This window comes from Rattus norvegicus, chromosome 1, assembly GCF_021556685.1.
Source record: "Rattus norvegicus strain SHRSP/BbbUtx chromosome 1, alternate assembly SHRSP_T2T, whole genome shotgun sequence".
NCBI lineage: Eukaryota > Metazoa > Chordata > Mammalia > Rodentia > Muridae > Rattus > Rattus norvegicus.
In genome coordinates, this window is record NC_141534.1 from 197,680,921 (window position 1) to 197,699,287 (window position 18,367).

The window sequence follows — 18,367 nt, forward strand, 5'->3', positions numbered from 1 at the left end:
AGAGCCTGAATAGACATATCCAGGAGGACACAGGGTTCTTTGTGGAGAAGCAAAGTCACTTGTACACATATGTATTATTAAACTAAACTTTATCTCTGAAGTACTCCATGGCCTAAGGCTCCACTTAGGAAATATTTGGCACTGACTGTCTGCATGTCCACTGTCTGTACTGTGCCTCTCAGGATTCCTGAGTCTGAACTGCAAAGTAATGTTGAGGTACCTATTCAAAACTTCCCCCCAAAGCCCCAGGAAAACAGCAGCTAAAGGGACCCTGTTCAGAATGACATGTAAGATGCTGAAGGTTTCTCCTGTCCTTGTCCAGAATAGTCTGCCAACTCCCTTCAAGGCTTCTTAGGATGAACTGTGAGGGGAGATAAGCTCTGCTTTGATCTCTTAAAAACATCAAAATAATAAATAAATAACATCAGAACCCAGGCTGGAGGACTCTGGTGTGTATGCATAAGCAAGGGCACATTTATCAGTCCCACAGGCTGCCCAAGGTTGCCAGGTAATATGTGGAAGAAAACTGGGGATTCGAGGAAGAGATGAACCAGAAAATCTCTTACTGTCATCAAGTGCTCACTTCATCTCTCAGCCAGGAGTGGAAGAATGGACTTACTTGACATCTCAGTATTGTGTGACTTTTCTCGGGATGACACAGCCAAATGCCTCCTCACCTCAGAGACTACACCAACAACAGACCAATGTAAACATTCTCACCCAAGTCTGGCTTGGTTAACCACAATCTACTGGGCTTACTTATAGGAGCATGGGGGAAGTATTCCTTATGAGAGTTGGGGTAAACTCCATCTGACGGCTAGATGATCAAAGTCACCCAGCATGGATAGCGACTCCCTCATATCTGCAGAATATCCCCTTCAGTTAACCTTCTATGTTCTCTCAAGACCATGTGCAGCTGGGAGAAAAGTACAGGGGGGAAGGAAGAGCTGAAAACCCAGGTGAGTGTCTCTGGGGAAGAGGGTAAGCCACAACCACTCTGGTTAAGGTGGTAATGGCTGCTATGTCAGAGAACAGGATCAGTGGCACTCAGCCTTTCCACTCCATAAGAACCCACTAGACTTCCCAATTATGGAAACCAAACTGTAAGCTTGGAAAGCAGACCAAATCGTTTGGAAGGCAGTAGCTTTTTCTGAAAAGCCCAGTAAGATAGCCCACGATCTGAGTGGTATCCACCTCCTCAGCTATGAAGTCCAGAAAGCAGGCACTTCATGCCTACAAGGATACAATAATAAAAACATAGACAATAGCAAGTGTTATCAACGATGTGGAAAAACGGGCACATTGTTAGTGGGAACATAAAACAGGGCAACTGCTTAGGAAATGATGATTAATTCCTCAAAAGTTCAGACATGGAGTTATCCTGAGACCCAGCAATTCTACCTATGCTCACGAGAAGTAAAAACACGTGAACTGCCCCTCACCTCTACCAAAACAAAAAGCAAAATAACCTCAAAGGACAAAAAAGAACTGTCGGTGGGTGTTCAAAAGCAGTGTTATTTATAAAGTCCATCAGTGGGTGAACAAGTAATGCAGTATATCCGCAAAAAAAGGAATAAAATCTGAAAACAAAGATGTCACACTGAGGCACGCTGCAATATGGACGAATCTTACGCTAAATGAATGAAACCAGACATGGAAGGTCACCTACCGTAGGACCCACCGAGTGTGAACTGTCTCCCCAGAGAACAGACGAGAATTGCTAGGAAGAGAGTTTGGAAAGGCTGCTAACAGACACTGGGGTTTCTTCTTGCTAACTCTGAATTAAATTCGAAGGCATTCAGGCATCATGGTAATGACGACTGTATGACACAGCGAATATACTTTACAAAAACCATTAGAATGCATAAAAAAAAATCCCAGGAAAAGAGGGACCATCTGCATGACCTACAGGCAATTCTTATGATGAGACCTATGATGATTGTCCAGATAAAACCTGGGACTTTGAGTCTACTCCAGCTTGCTTGCCAGGCCTTTCTACGGCACCAGGCAGAGCCACAGTTTTAGTTGTTTAGGCTATTTCCCATTTGGGTGACTCTTAGGAACCTGCAGTCCAGTTTCAAGTTTCTATCTGCACTAGCTAAGCTCTCTGGAATGTTCTAGAAACCTTCAGTAGACAGGACAAGCTGGCAGCACCACTTCAGAATGGTGTTGGGACCTTGATCCGCAGCTGCACACATCTGTATGGCACTGTACCATAAACTTGTTTCCATCTCCTGGGTGTGGGGTTCTGGAACATTCTCCAACATCCAATGGTGAGAAGTTCCCCAGGGCAGAGGCTGAGCAGTGGACAAGGAGAACCCCTTATGCCCAAGAGCCCAGTGAACTCTCCCAAAGGGCTCTCTCCCAACATCTTTCCATCACCATCAGAGGCCGCAATTACCATGGGACTTCAAGACGCCCTTCTGAATGTGCCCTTCCCACCTGGAAAAAACAGGGCCCAGGACACACCCAAAATACCTGCCATCTTTTAGTTCCTGATTTAGTTCCAGATTTCCTGGTTCACTGACAACCATCTACTTCCCAGAGCTTTCCTTATTCTCAACAGGCTCTGTGTATATTTCTTTAGGACAGGTTTTTTTTTTTTTTAAAAAAAAAAAAAGACAAGAAGCTATTTCCTATCTTTCCCACGAATGTCCTGTTTTCTTTCCCTTTGTGACAAATCTCTCAAAGTAATTCTAAAACTAAAATCCCCAATAACTGCTTTAGGATTCCTGCTGACCCGGCTTCCTAAGACAGACAAAAAGTACAGTAGTTTCCACTGTAGTCTCCAGGTTGGAAGCCACAGTGTCCTGGGAGATGTGCAAGGCTGATCTGCCCGGAGACAAAGGAACATTAGATCCCAAGCCTGGGCTGGCTTAAATACACCTGCATCAGCAGCAGGTCCGTTCTAGGATGGGAATGGCAAGGCAGCAGTAAGCAGCAGCCTGAACCCAGGTGACTGTTTTCACACCCTTTCTTAATGCTCTGCGGGAGACAGAACCCAGTGCCTACAGCTTGCAAGGCAAACACCCGATCTGCTAAGCTACAGCCCAGCCAGCATACTTCAGTTTTTTACTCACATTCTTTTGGTGGGGTCATTACCTTGCTCTACTAATAAGAAACAGAAGCCCAGACCAGAACCAAATGCCACCCTCCTGGTACCTTTGCTTCACCCACGACCCAAGCCCAACAGGGACAGCAGGACAGCAGGACAGTGGGACAGCACTGGTTAGTGACCCTCAGCCCATACCACCGTAGCTCCGTCTGTCTTTGCCTCCCCGAGTTGCAGTGAAGAAGCTGTTCCTAGGCAAATCTAATGGAAGCCTATAGGTCCTAGTTCTTGTCTGCATGTGCAGACAAAAACAAAACAAAACAAAACAAAACAAAACAAAACAAAACAAAACCAAAAAACCACTCAGTTTTAGTGACAGGAAACGAATTCTCTCTGTGTGCATTCCACGGAGGGTAGCCTGGAGAGTGGCAGGTCCCAGCAACCCAGCCAATCTGAGTCTTGTCATTGATACCTCCCCATCCTTAAGCTGTCTTTAAGGTCTCCTCTGTGTCGCTCCTCTGGAAAGTATGAAGGACCCAGGAAGAAATGATGTCTTCCTCTGCTGAGATGTCAGCAAGTAGCCTACCCAGGGTTGAATCAACTTCTGGTTCCTCACTGATCAACATGTCCCAGGCACTGCTGTCCCCAGGCAGGCAACCCCTCTGGGAAGTCACCCCGATACGTGGCCTACTAGGCTTTGCCTCTTGGGCGTCCACCCCACCAAGTACTGTCCACAGCTCCAAAGCACAGGAAACCATTTGGTAAGACACGAGTATTAAAAAAATAAGCTGCGCGACATTTATTTTTGTCTCGTTAACATTAATATCTGTAGAAACATTTTTATTGTCAGTATAAAAATTAACAGGTTTTATTAAATACTTTCTCCAATTTCAAAACACATAAAATCAGTGTAGTCTGCACTCCTGTCACATGACGGTAGCAAGGTGAGTGGGCGTGTCCAAAGCAAAGCACAAGACTTGAACACAGAAATCAACGGTAAGCGTTCTCTTGTTGGGTGTAGCTCTCGGGCCAGATCTTTTAGTGAGGAGAGGTCTTGTCAGAAGTGGGTGGAAGCCAGAAGCAAACCCTGCAGAAGATGGAAGGAGGTCCCAAACTCTCGACAGAATAACCCTGGGCTTTCACTATTCTCCGAGAGGATGGAGAGTCCCCAAAGAGTTTTTGATGCTGAAGAATCTGAAGCTGTTATCAAAACTCACGGAGAGGGAGCAAGGCGAATGTGACGGGTGTGTAACTCAGGCAGAAGGCCAGCTGCCAGACAAGACCCACCCTGCCGTCTCCGATGGGAGTCTGTTCTCCAGAGAAGAGGATTAAGGCATCTTGGGATGAGGACTCTGGTACCATTTGTCATGGGAAGTCTGGTTAATTGTTACACTGGGGTGACAGAGTTTAAAAGGTTTCTTGAAAGGTGGGCATTGAGGTGTTTAGACATAATCATCGGACAGCAGAGTTGAAACACAAATAAATCAAGACATCATTTCCCCCCAAATTAGTCATATATCGTAAATATTTCTCTTCTCAAAGGATCCAATAACCAGTTAAGTCCAAGCAATAGATTAACTAGTCCTCTGTGCTGTCTGCATAGAAATGCCACTTAAATTACAAAAAAAAAAAACAAACTATAGATGATTAATTGTTTCGTATATTACCAATTCATTAATAAATTAATGTGACACCATTTTCCCTGAAAGCAAAAGTATTTTCCCACCTCTGCTCGGTGAAAATTAAGAAATTCTAAGAACAGCATTTAGCAAATATCTATTTAAAAAAAATGGAGAGACCAATTTTCTAGGTGCATCAGGACATCCATTTAAGATCAATACAAAAAATAATTCCTTGTAAATATATAATATATATTTATACATAATTTGAATATATTTACATACATCCAGCACCTATATACTGCATTTGTGCTCTGTAAGTATGTGCTGACATATATCTTCTCCAATTATTACAAAATTAACAAGGAAGGCAGAACAGCGGTCTGCCTTGAGTCCAACTGGGGCACAGCCAGCATACATGGTGGGTCAGAGAGGGTGGCGGTGGCTTGCAGCTGTCCACTTATCAGGAAACAGTCTTCCTTTCCTGGGAAAGTAACATGTTTCCAACTGTATAAATCTTCACACACGTGACAAATACTCTTCCCACTATTTACTCCTCTGATCCATATATACACGTGGAGGCATGCCACACGCTTTGGGGGCACAGCCTCTCTGCTCAGTGTAAGTAGGTTCCTGGTGCTGTCCTGTTTGGGGACAGGAAGACACACCCGCTCATGTTTTAACACTGCCGTTTATGTGTGGATACTGAGGCAGGCAGGGGTCATAAGGCATGGGGTCTGGAGAAAACACAGAATCGTCCCCTGAAGAACAAGAGCTCCTTGTGTCGGGGTAACTAGGAGAATACTGTTCGAGAGGCTGGGTGAGGTCCAAGTATTCCTGCAAGAAGGGAAGAGAGACGTTTTATTTCACCTTGGGTCAGGATAACAAGGTGAATACGGTTCGAGAGGCTGACTGAGGTCCAAGTATTCCTGCAAGAAGGGAAGAGAAGAATCCCATTTTAAACAGAAGCTCCTTAGACATCTCTATCAGATTTAGGAAGGGATGGGGAACCCCCTTGGAAGGTTTCTAGAGGCCCAGCTCACCCCACTGCACAAAGACCCCCAATACCCCAAACTTCATTCAATCAAGGCCGCCCTGAACTTTTCTCTCTTATAACATGGCATCCATAAACCACCAGCAGCAAGCAGCAGACAATAAAAACACAGTGAACTGCTCAGCCCACTCTGCCTACAGGGCCTAAGTGACCTACTATATAGCCCACTTCACTAGGACTCACAGTTGGAGTTTAAAGCCCAGTGAAGTAAAAACCCAACAGGACCCCTTTACAAAGCCAGAACGTGACTATGTATTTTCTGAATCACACTCTACACTTGTCATTTCTAAGATCGCTTAGCAGGGAGGGCTCCTCATTTGTTTCACAGTTTAACAGATGTAATTCATTACCCTCAGGAGCTCTCAGAGAAAACAACATAAACAGGTTAGGGAAAGACTTGGGTACCCTCATGGATGCTAAACCCATAATGGGCTGTCAAGGAAGTCCAAGGAAAGGGAAGTGTCAGTATTGAGAATGTGAAGTTCATAAAAGTTTCTCTGCTCCCCAAAGCATCCTTGGCTGCTGCTGAACTCCCTTTGGGTCACTCTCCTCCTCCAGCTCAGAGTAGGGTTCAAGCCCATGTGTGTTTCTGTTTGGCCCATGAACTAAGGCGAGTTCACAACATTAGTATATAGGTAGTAGAAAAATCAAATTGAGTCATATCTTACGGCAGCCAATGACATGAACTTTATATGAAATTATATAAATTTCCCAATTTCAGAGTCCATAAAATTTTAGTGGAACACAGACACTCATTTATTTACATAGAGTTGTGGCTGCTTTCATACTAGAATGGCAATTTCGACAGAGACCATATGGCCTAGAAGCTGAAAATGTTTACTCTCTGGGCCTTACAGAAAGAACTTACTAACTGACCCGGGGCAAAATTGGAAGAGATTTCTCTGTGTCTCTCAGTGTGTGTTTATGTTTCTGTCTCTGTGTGTCTGTCTTTCTGTCTCTCTCACTTTGTCTCTGTGTCTCCTGTATCTCTCTCTGTTTCTCTGTCTCTTTCAGTATATATCTATCTCCTTCCTTCCTTCCTTCCTTCCTTCCTTCCTTCCTTCCTTCCTTCCTGTAAGGGTCTCAAGTATTCCAGGCTGGCTCCCAATTCTATGTGGCTAAGGATAACCTCTAACTTCTAATCCTCCTGCATCTACCTCTCCAAGTGCTGGGATTACAGGTGTGCACAACCATGCTCAGTTTATGTAGTGCTGGGGGATTAAACCCAGGCCTGTGTAAACACTAAGCAAGCACTCTTATCAACTGAGTTAAACCCCCAGCCCTGATAAGATTTCTAACCAGGGGCCTTCCTTGTCTCACTGTCTAAGGCACTGGCACAATAGGGTGGCTTTGCTTATGTACCCAAAAGCCAGCAATTCCTCTATGACATATGGCTTTTCTGAGAGGGGGGCAAAAAGCGCAGACTACAGCACAAACAGCCTCAGCCTTATCAGCAGAGAGCCCATGGAATGTTGGCGACCATACAGTTTAAAAGACAAAAACCACTATAATTCATCACCAGGGTTGGCAAGAGAAAGAGTCGCCATCCAAGAAGGGGGACGTATCGGCTCCAACAACATCAGCATTGACCGCACAACCAGAAACAAACACACCCACCACATCAAAAGAGGACTTTTTGCTTACAATGATAAAAATGAAATTTTGTCCTAAATGGAACCATTTTTCTTAAGCATGTGGTAATGATTTTAAGAAGGGAAGAAACTTCGATTTTTATATCCGTTGGACAATGTGGCATTCTGCTTTCTTATTTTAGAATATGCATATAAAGTTCAGTAGGAATGGGTCCCCCTTTAAGCATAAATATATCAATACGTAACTTTGAGTACAGACCCAGGATCATTAAATGAAAAGCCTAATGCCCTTCCCAGATTCTAAATGAAGCTGTAACTTTCAGATCTGACTGGGGGGAAGAGGGGGGAGTGTCACTGGATTCCAAGCCTAGGGTTAAAGGAACTTAGGCTAGAAACAACAGTTTTGGCAGGAGAAGAAAGTTTGCTTTTTTTCCCTCCCCCCCTTGAACTATTCCTTTCCTTTCAACTTCTGAAGGTCAGCTGTGTTCATTTAAATGCAAGCTCTCCCTTTATCCAGCACAAGCCACAGCCGAGAGCACAAAATAAAGTTGCCACATTAGGGCTGTATATCTCGACATTGGGCTGTTTTTCTTCGGTCTTTTTAAATCGCTCTATTTGTATTTTAAATCAGAAATTAGCTGTATTCTCTTCCTTCTAAGTATTTGGGAGATCCAAAACCTTCTTTATTTTTTTTTAAAGGTTTGTTTGTTTATTTATTTATTTATTATATACATTGTAGCAATCTTCAGACACACCAGAAGGGGGCATCAGATCTCATTACAGATGGTTGTAAGCCACCATGTGGTTGCTGGGATTTGAACTCAGGACCTCTGGAAGAGCAGTCAGAGCTCTTAGCCACTGAGCCATCTCTCCAGCCCTTCTTTATTGTGAGAACAACTGTATCCACATTTTCTTTGGGAGGGAATATTATTTGGTTCAGAGAATATCTCAAAATTCATATACAGTTTCTATCATGGGGTTTCCCTGGACTATGTGAGCCTATCTGCTCATAAACTATGCCTTCTAAAACCCTAATGGTCATTCAATTTATGTTGAAGCCAGAGGCAGGGCTGTATTTAGGCAAAGAGTAACAGAACATGATATCTTTGGCTGGCATAAATTATAGAGAAAATAAAATATTTTGTGTGTATTCATGTGGATTTCAGTGTACATGCATGTGGAAGCCTTGTTTTATGAGACAGGAGCTCTCTTGGGACTTGAAGCTTGCCTACTGGGTTAGGTTAGCTGGCCACTGAATTTCAGGAATCCACCAGTCTCTGCCTCCCCAATGCTGGGATTACAGGAGAAGCCCATCACACCAGGTTTTCCGTATGAATACTGGGCATCAAATTCACGCTTGTGTGGCTAGCCCGCTACTGACAACCAGCTCAACCCCACCCCTAAGACAAATATTTTAACTATAGGCACCAATTGTCACTTAAAAATCCTGTCACTCATTACAGAATTATATAATGTAAGTCATTCATTATATGTGTGACACATATGTCACACAGAAAGATCCAAGCCACATGCCTTCCCAGACAGGATCACATAAGGCAAGTGACATGTGGGAAGGACAGAATGTCACTGCCTTCCATCAAGCTGGTCAGCCACTGAGCATTCACACGAGCCACCCACCAGGACGTAGAACCCAGGGCCCATGTTACATGCCAGCACCTTCCCACGCACACCAAAACACTACCACAAAACATTTCCATCTCTTCCTCTGTCTACCCAGACGCCCTGGGCCTCAGCCTCCAGCCTTGGGAGTCAGAATTCTCAAAGTTCAGTTCTTGGAGGGAAAAATAACACCCGACTAAAATGGAGCGGGGGTTTAACTCTGCCTGACCCAAGCAGGGCCTCTGAGCTTCTGGAGGGGCGCTTTTACCTCATTGGTTGTGAGAGTCAGAATTCGATCCAAGTCTTCCACCAACTGCTTAAACGTGGGCCTCTGTGAGGGTACAGCATGCCAGCAGTCCCTCATCATCATGTACCTGGGAAAAGGATTTCTCTGGTGAACCAATGTCGTTAAGCACGTGATGTACAGATGTGATTGCTTTTAACAGCTGGCATGGAGACATGGCCTAGATAGTAAAATATAATTACATGCACCACCATCTACCACTACAGAAACTTCTCCATACCCAGAACACTGCTCTGCACCCAGACAGGTGTACACATGTGCTATCTCTGTGACAGTGTGACCTACCACTACGCTGGATACTTTTCAGCATCCTCTAGAGAGCGGAAGAAGACACGTTTACCGCCTGCCTCTCTTCTCCCTCTCCAAACACTCCGGCCTGAACTACACTTCCGGTTTTGTTTTAAAAAGTCTGTTGACAAAAGTTCCTCAGTTTAAAAAAAAAAAAAATTCAGAAACCATAGCGAGAAGGTTTATGCAAACTAATCTGGCACCACAGAGCTTTGCACTAACTTCCTGATTAACTCTTGGGATAGTCCAAGCTTCCCGCCTTATCTTGATTATGAGTTTCGACAGACCCTCTATGTTAGAAAAAGCGACAGGAACACGGGGCGCACAATACATGCCTTTATATAATACGCTATAAACGGTGGCCATTCATTAGCCCTCCACTGTACACCAGAAAGTGCTCATGGGATTACTGCTCTAAAATCCCCATGAAGAAGCACACAATAGAAGGCAGTCTCTGGGACAATCACTTTCTTAGTTTGCCCCAGAGGAGAAGCAGCACCTCACTGCACAAGGCACGCGTCATTAACACAACACAATTTCTCTTACAGTGTGAGAAAGGCATTCCTAAAAACCAGCTCACATTTTCATACTCAGAAATAGTACCTCAGTGATGGCACCAGGATAAACTCTCAGTCCCCTGCTTTAAAATATGAGTAGGCAGGGGTTGGGGATTTAGCTCAGTGGTAGAGCCCTTGCCTAGGAAGCGCAAGGCCCTGGGTTCGGTCCCCAGCTCCGGAAAAAAAAAAAAAAAAAAAAAAAGAACCAAAACTACTCTTTGATAAAATATGAGTAGGCAAACACGGCAATCCATTCAGTCAGAGGAAATGTGGTTGATGGAATGGCAACTTTCCTATCCTCCCTATTTTTTTGTTCTTGCATGCTCACAAGTCTGTGTGTTATTTGTGTGCCTCTGCATACATGTGTGTTCATGCACACACATGTTGGCATGCATGTACATTTGGGGGTTGGAGGTCAACTATGGATATTGTTCCTCAGAAACCATCTACCTTATTCTCTTAGCTAAGGTCCCTCACTGAGACTTGAAGTTCGATGTTTTAGGCTAGGCTGGCTGGCTAGCAAGCTCCAAGTAGCTCATCTCCACCTTGCAGTCTATGGAATTACAAGCACACACACCACTGTACCCAGCTTTTTATGTGGATGTTAGGAATGAACTCAGGTCCTCGTGCCTGTGTAGTAATCACTTTACCAAATGAGCTATCTCCCCATTCCCATCACTTTGTTAAAAAAATTTTTTTAACTTATTTTCATTTTATTTTATCAAGAAAAGGGCCTCATTCTGTACCCCAGGCTGGCCTCAATCTTGCTTTCCTGCTCTAGCCTCCATAATGCTGGGATTGTAGGTATGAGCCACCATGCCTAGCTGTCATGATGATTATCAATGGTTAAAGGTGCTTTGGAAGGAGTTCATTTCCTACTTGGCATTGCCAGTGCTGTGAACAACCTTGTACATTCTACAGGGGCAGCCCTGCGGCATTCTAGCTCAGTGCCTGACCTATAGAGTGTTCCTGTCGAAGTGTGGTTCTCCCTTCCCGTGGGCAGCCAGATTTAAGGCCACTCCATACACTCTTTTGGCTAAGCCATGGCTGTCTGTGTATCTAACTCAGTACCGCCATTGAACCCAGGCGGCGGCAGCAATTCTTCTGCTTAGAGCATATTTAGGGAACGGGAGCCTGAGGAACCCAAGACACGTCTGGAGAGAGGACAGATGTGGTGAGCCCACTACACTGTCAGCAGGGGTGGCTATAGCCCTTACAGTTCATTGGTGCAGTTGGTGGGCTTGTCCATCCTGTGGCCCTCTTTGAGCAGCTTAAAAAGTTCCTCCACGGGAATCCCTGGGTAGGGTGAACCCCCTAAAGTGAAGATCTCCCACATTAACACCCCGAAGGACCAGCTGCAAAGAGAAGAGAAAACATAGCATTAGTAATGCATCCAGACTGCAGAAAACTAAACATGTCAGTTAAAAAATAAACACCCGCTCACTTCTTACATCCATAGACAAATGAGCCCTCCCGCAATCCATCCTGCATGCCCTTTCGTGACCCCCAAGGAGCCTCCCTAAATGAGGACGACATGTGGACGGTCTGATGGAATTTTCCATCGATAGACAAAGCTCTTTGTCTTTTATGTGGTGATAGTCATGTGGGGGGCGGGGGTGGTGGTGTCTTGACTCCTCGACTTGAGGCTTCTTCTCTCTAAATCACCCATCCCGCTTTGTAGCTGACATAGGAACCTGATCTACAGATGACAAAATAAGGCTAGAAAAGCTGACTCTGTGAGAGGATGCCTGCCCTGGATGGCTGGTAGGGCTCCGGCAGGGCAGATTCTGTGACTTAGTATGATGTGAAGGGAGCCAGCGCAGGGCTGGGATTAGCATGGAGAAAGTTCACACCCCAAGAGAAGAACCTCAGACAGCAGAGAGTGAGAAGACCTCTGTGCTTGATTTCACAGAGATCCACATCTGCATTTCCCCAACCGAGTGTGGTGCACTCAAGTCTATGATATAATTGATCAGAGAACCACAGGTTATTTGGGTCCTGCAGTTCTGAAAATTCATGCGCCGTGACCCTGTAAGGTCAGCTTCAACATTGACACTGTCCCTGGTTTTCTACCAAGTAAGGGTCACAATACAGGCAAAAGCAGCCCAGAGCCTCAGTGCATCCACACACAAGTAAGAACTCTTTCCTCCTAGGAAGGTTAGTGGGAACAAGAACGCTGCATCAGAAAACAAAAAACCAAAAAAACCGAACAAACAAAACCCCAGCCCTTCCAAACTAAAAACAAAAAGAAAAACAAAACAACAACAACAAAAGACCCTGTTGTCTTTTGGAATAATTATAAACCCACAGGAACTAGCAGTTTCTCCCAGTAACATCTTTCAGCTAAATTTTCCAATCTACAACATCAGTTAGAGTCTGGCTCTAACAGTAGTTTACATGAATCATCAGAAAAAAAAATCACGTAATTTCTATCGTATTTCTAGAATGTTATCAGAGGCTAAGACAAGACTTAAAATATTATATAGTAACCACAGCTAGTAAATGTGGTGGTCATCCCAACTGATCATGCCTCATTCAGCATCAACCTCTCAGGACAAGCCTGGGCCAGAGAAGAATCATATATTCCTAAATTGGAAGGGCTTCAGTCTTTTCTTTCTAATCTTTAAAAAGATAGGTTCACACTACATATTCCTGGTTAGCCTTGAACTTACAACATGTGGTGTAGGTTGGTCTTGAACCCCTGTGTACGAGGGTGTACACATGCACTTCCAGGCCCAGCTAAGAGGGTTTCTTTAAGGGAGTGAAGAACGTACCACCCACTCGACAAATGAGACAGAGGCTGAGCGAGCATCCGCCATCTGTGATAGGTAGAGGTGCGTCCAATATGGCAGCAGGAGGCTGGTGTCTCCACCTTCCCAAGGTAGGCAGATCAGTAACCAAACCCTGGGCACCAGTCTACTATAAACTCAAGCCACTTGAGATCCCCAACTCCCATGCCTTCTGTGAACATGTCGGACCTGTAATATTTTTGCAACTCAACCCATATATAAGCCAAGGACAGAAGTTACTTACACATCACTCTGATGAGTGTAAACTCTATCAAAAAGGGCTTCAGGAGCCATCCACTTGACTGGAAGTCGCCCCTGCAAGAAAATGTAAAATCTCTGTAGGTTTTACAAGAGTACTGCTGTAGGCCCAACAGAACCATGCCCTGTGTAATCATACTGACTCATTTTTGTAGCCACATAGGCTCACAACTTAAACTGGCCCAAGGTAGGCCCAAACTCTCGGCAGTCCTCCTGCCTCAGCTTTTGCGCTCCCATACCTGGCTGCCTAATCTTGCCAAAAATTAAAATAAAGGACTCAAGAACCACATTGATTGGTTAGGTCCTACAGGGCCTTTCTGCAATGTGTGGAAAGAGACTCTGGGTCTCAGAAGACAAATCTGTGCATTTGCTGGAATGCAGAGGAAATGACTGTGTTGACACGCACAGTGGTGCCCCTGTTTGCTTGTCTATTAAAAAAACAAAAAATACCTAAGGCCCCAAATCAAGTCCTAGGATTTTCTGGCTGGTTCTAAGAACCGAGCCTGGAAAGTAGACTTAGGTTCCTGTCTCTTTCTCATTTCTCTACTCCAACCTGTCTTGAATTCAGGCTCCAAACCTGAGCAACCACCTAGCACCCAGTGGCAGGTGTCCCCGGCTCCACTGCATACCATTCCCGGGTATCCACCTTATACTCCGAATGAAGAGGTGCCTTTCTAATGGGTTTCATCAAGTTACCCCTAGGGCACAAGTAAGCTCCAGCTAGCTCTGTACATAATGGCTAAGATTCATAGACTTAGTTCTTTAAATAAAGTATCAAAATGACATTTCTTTATATTATCATCTATCACTAACACACAATACACCCCAATCAGCCTCTAGGCAGAAATGAACATAGCAAAGGCCAAGTTCCAGTCATTGCCGTAATAGCTGAGCCGTCTCACCGTCCACTGATTACGAAGGCTCTTACGTGAGCACACGAAGCCCTGAAGGCTTTTGATTGTTCTTCTGTATAAAACAGCACTCCGTGGATACTAAACCAATCTCAGATACAGCCTAAATTTGCTGATCAAGAGTTCAGCAAAGTTGGGGCTGGGGATTTAGCTCAGTGGTAGAGCGCTTACCTAGGAAGCGCAAGGCCCTGGGTTCGGTCCCCAGCTCCGAAAAAAAAGAACCAAAAAAAAAAAAAAAAAAAAAAAAAAAAAAAAAAAAAAAGAGTTCAGCAAAGCAACAGAATGTAATATGGATGGGGAGGATCACCGCTGTTCTCCTACCAATAAGTCTGCATCACTCTGTACCCTCGGCCGCCCTGCTCCCCGGTGTTACACCCCACACTCACATTCGTGGTCTTTTTGTAATAGTCTATGTTGTTGATATCCCTGGCCAGGCCAAAGTCTGCTATCTTCATCACGTTGTTTTCTGTTACCAGCACATTTCTGGCTGCCAAGTCTCGATGGATACACTGCAATTGAGGAAGAAGAAGAAGGAGGAGGAGGAGGAGGAGGAGGAGGAGGAGGAGGAGGAGGAGGAGGAAGAGGAGGAGGAGGAGGAGGAGGAGGAGGAGGAGGAGGAGGAGAGAGTGAGAATTCCAACATGTTTTAAGAACCAAAAGAAAAACATTCTTAGAAAAATGCAAGACAGAAAATGCACCCTAAATCATAAACTGGGTGCAGACTACTGCAAGAGACATATAGGGCTGTAAACTCAACCAGCTGACTAGCATCGACAAGAGGCTCACACATGACGTGGAAATCATTCATTGTGATTTAAAGAAACAAACAAAGGCCCCGGTCATCTCAGAAAGTAATGGTTGATTATATAACCACATTCACTTTTATCTTCAAGTGTCCCACAACACGGCTGCATTTCCTGCAGCTTCACCCACACTTGACATGAGATACCATTCTAAAATCTTTGAGCTCAATACTTGCTCTCTCTACCCAGGAAAACCCAACTTTCGGATGACTAAGCTCTAACAGTCTTCATTTCGGGGCCACTTCTCTAACAATGGGGCCTCATGTCCTACAAACAGTCTCAGCAAAGTCTAGTTCTTTCCTTTCCCTAAGTGGTGTCTAGCCTGGCTTCTAGGCTGTACAAGGGCCCTCCTTACTCTTAGACCCAACTGATCTCTTCCAATGCCCCCATGTTTGCCCTCTCGGCAGCTTTGGACACTGCAGAGATCTGTTTCTGGAAATGACTCCTTCATAGCAGCCTCCCCCAGTCTTCCTCTTGCTTCACTCTCTGGCAGACTTGGGCGAACTCTCCTCTTCCCATGTCTCTCAAAAGCGAAGAAACTGTGACATGCCTTTTGCATGTTTCCTCTATTCTGTAGCATCAATTCTTAGATGCAGAAAGCAGCTGCAAATCCATACCTCCATCCTGGCCTCTCCTAAGAGTCTTATTGTCAAGTCACTCTAGGACATTTCCACAGACAGTAGTGCCCTCTTGACATCTCAAAGCCAATGCTTCTGCTCCTCTGATTCCTAGCCTGTTTGATCCTTAATCAGAAAGGGTCATACTTTATACTCAAGTCTGACCATTCCAACTCCTAGACGGCTCCAATGTCTGTCCTATACTGCTCATCCCTTAGGCCAGGCTGTGCTCAGTGTCCTTTCCCTACCTCTATGGACTGCTGCACTGACTGCTCAGAGGCTTTCTTGAGTCCCTTTGTACACCTCTTATCTTTGTGCTTCAGACATGGCCCAGCATGTTCTCCCCTGGCTCTCTGCCCAGTCAGTACTCATAGGTCCACATTCTTAGGTGCAGTTCCTTACAACCCCAGCCTGTGCAGGGGTGAAACCGAGTCTGCACATACATCAGGACCTGGTACTGCTATGCTTGTTATGACACATCTGATGGGAGGATGCTCTGTGCCAACAGGAGCCATGGACTCAGGAAGGTCTTGTCATTATTGTTTCCAAAGGCCACACTTTCCATAGCTATTATGTCCCAGGTGTGCTGTAACAGTCTGGGATTTTGTTAAGGTCCCTGGTAAGTAGAACCCCTGATCACCCACCTCTACTTTTAGAAGAGCATCACCCTCAAATGCCTTTATACAGGTTATAAACCAAGGTTAACAGTCACATGAAGCAGAGAGAATTCATCTACTGGATGAGCGAAGTAAGCTCTCCATGAAATGGCCAAGTAAAAATGGAACAAGCCTAACTGCATTTGAAAACATGGATAAGGAATTATTTTAACTCTGCCCTCATCCACACCCAAGCATCCCCTCTGTTCCCTTGCATGTGTCAGTGAGCCAAAACCCCGAGATGAGGAAGCCGGCAAGCCACCCAAGGCTGTGTGTCCCCAGCCAGACTAGGAGCGGGAAATCTGAGAGCTCCCCAGGCTGCCTGCAGCTCGGCCTGGGCTCTCGAGTAAAATGCTGGTTTGGAGGCCTCTTCAAATTCAACTTCCAAGGCCCTGGCCAAGCTTTCCTGGTGCTGTGTTCCTGCTGACATGTGCTTTCTGTGTTTGGCAGACTGAGTGGTCAGAAGAAACTAGCTTCCCCTGCAGGGGGCTCCGACCACACATAGAGGCTCAGCTGGGACAGATAGGCGGCCATGGGCTACTGCCACCATCTTGTTCACTCTTTATCCCAGGATGCTGGAAAATACCAAGAGCTAAACAGAACCACACTGTGTCTGGCCAATGCAGGCTCTCGAAAGGTGGCTGGCAACCAATGATCACCATGTTATTTGCAAGGACATTTCTACTCCCCACTGTTTCTGCAGCCCCCAAATGTACTCATTCCCCCTTTGCAAAATTCATGTGACAGCCCTTGCTCCACTGTACCTACTGGCTGTGACACAAAAAGTCTCAAGGCCACAACACTGGGGTGGGTCAGAACCAGAGTCATGGACCAGCATGCTCCTTCCCTGACTCTGAGCAGGGACACACGGCTGATCTTAACTTTAGCCTACAAACCCTTTCAGTGGCACCCAAGAGTGACATCCTGGCCTCTCTGCCTCCTCCATCTCGGCTTCTCCCCAGTTCACACCATATGGAAGTCACATCGTCCTCTTCAGTCCCATAAATGATGAGTGGTGCTTCAGGGCTGAGCTCCATCCTCTGGGCTTGCTGGTTGACCCTCTTAACTCACTCTCAGAGATGTTTAACGTGAGCTCTGCATTTCCTTCAGAAACTACTCCCTGCCCGGCATCCTGGCTCCCGGGTCTTCCTCCCACAGGGAAGCTACACCACCATTCCGTTTCTCAAGTTGGACATCAGGAGTTGTCTTTCTCTGTTTCCCCTAATCAAACTACTACCACGACAGCAGAACGCACCTAAATTCCAACTCCCAACTTTTCTGTGTCTGGGACCTGATAAAGTTTGGCCCAAAGAGGATCTCAGTGATTGCAATGTTCCACACAAGAACAAACCGTAAAGCATACATGACCCTAATACTCACCCTCGACAGCTCTACATACCCCAAGGGCCAGGGCCAGGGTTCCAGCCTTGCACTGTAAGGCCCTGAATGAGTGGCTTTATCACAACGTTTCTGCTTGTTTATATATTTATTCTTCTAACTCCACATTTACTGGCATTTTCCCCCTACTGTTTCTCATGACTCCTGTTCTGAGAAATCAAGAATGACACCTCACTGGACAGCCTGGCGTGGTGGCCCAGAGACCAAGTATCTGGGGAATCTCGAGGACTGAGGGAAATGAAGAGCCAGTCCTACCACTTCTCCATCAGCAGCAAACCCCGCTGCACGCAAACATTCCCCCAGCTCCTACCAAGAAGGACTCCTGGCAGTCAGCAAGCCTAGAGAAGCTAACAGGCTGCCTACGGCTGACTGCCTGGCCCAGGGTTCCACGTGAAGTAGTTCAAACATGTCAAGAGGAAATGGTGCCACGGCTATCCACATCTGCCAGATTTGTTTAGGATGCTCATTCATTCTCTATGTCCAGCCCACAGACAGTACACATATACACACATATATGCATGTACATGCATACACATTGTAAACACATACATGCACATGTATGTATACATATACATAAAATCACACATGTATATATATGCACAAGGGCAGGTATGTGTACACACACACACACACACACACACACACACACACACACACACACACACACACCCTGCTTGTCTTTACTGATGATCACTTTAGAAGCGAGCTACTTCACACCTCGGTGCCTCAATCTTTCCTAACCCAAAAATCCAAAATGTTTACAGTGTTGATGAGATGCCACGAGGGGAAAGTTCCAGATCATAAAACTTTGATTTATGCACAAAATCATTAAGAATACTGACTGTGTAAA

The 18,367-nt window shown here is 45.4% G+C and overlaps 1 protein-coding gene across 18 annotated transcripts in view; it reads right to left on the reverse strand.

The window, feature by feature from the left end:
• Nucleotides 1–3,827: 3,827 nt before the first annotated feature.
• Nucleotides 3,828–18,367, reverse strand: part of Fgfr2 (fibroblast growth factor receptor 2) — a 105,374-nt gene continuing 90,834 nt past the window's right edge. For 13 of the 18 annotated variants that reach the window (XM_087624747.1, XM_087624713.1, XM_087624699.1 and 10 more), the window contains 5 exon segments: nt 14,431–14,553; nt 13,120–13,190; nt 11,304–11,441; nt 9,206–9,311; nt 3,828–5,508 (listed from right to left, as the gene is read on the reverse strand). In XM_087624747.1, coding sequence (XP_087480873.1) covers nt 5,344–5,508; nt 9,206–9,311; nt 11,304–11,441; nt 13,120–13,190; nt 14,431–14,553 — 603 coding nt within the window. In that variant the 3' untranslated portion in view covers nt 3,828–5,343. 18 annotated transcript variants of the gene reach the window in all.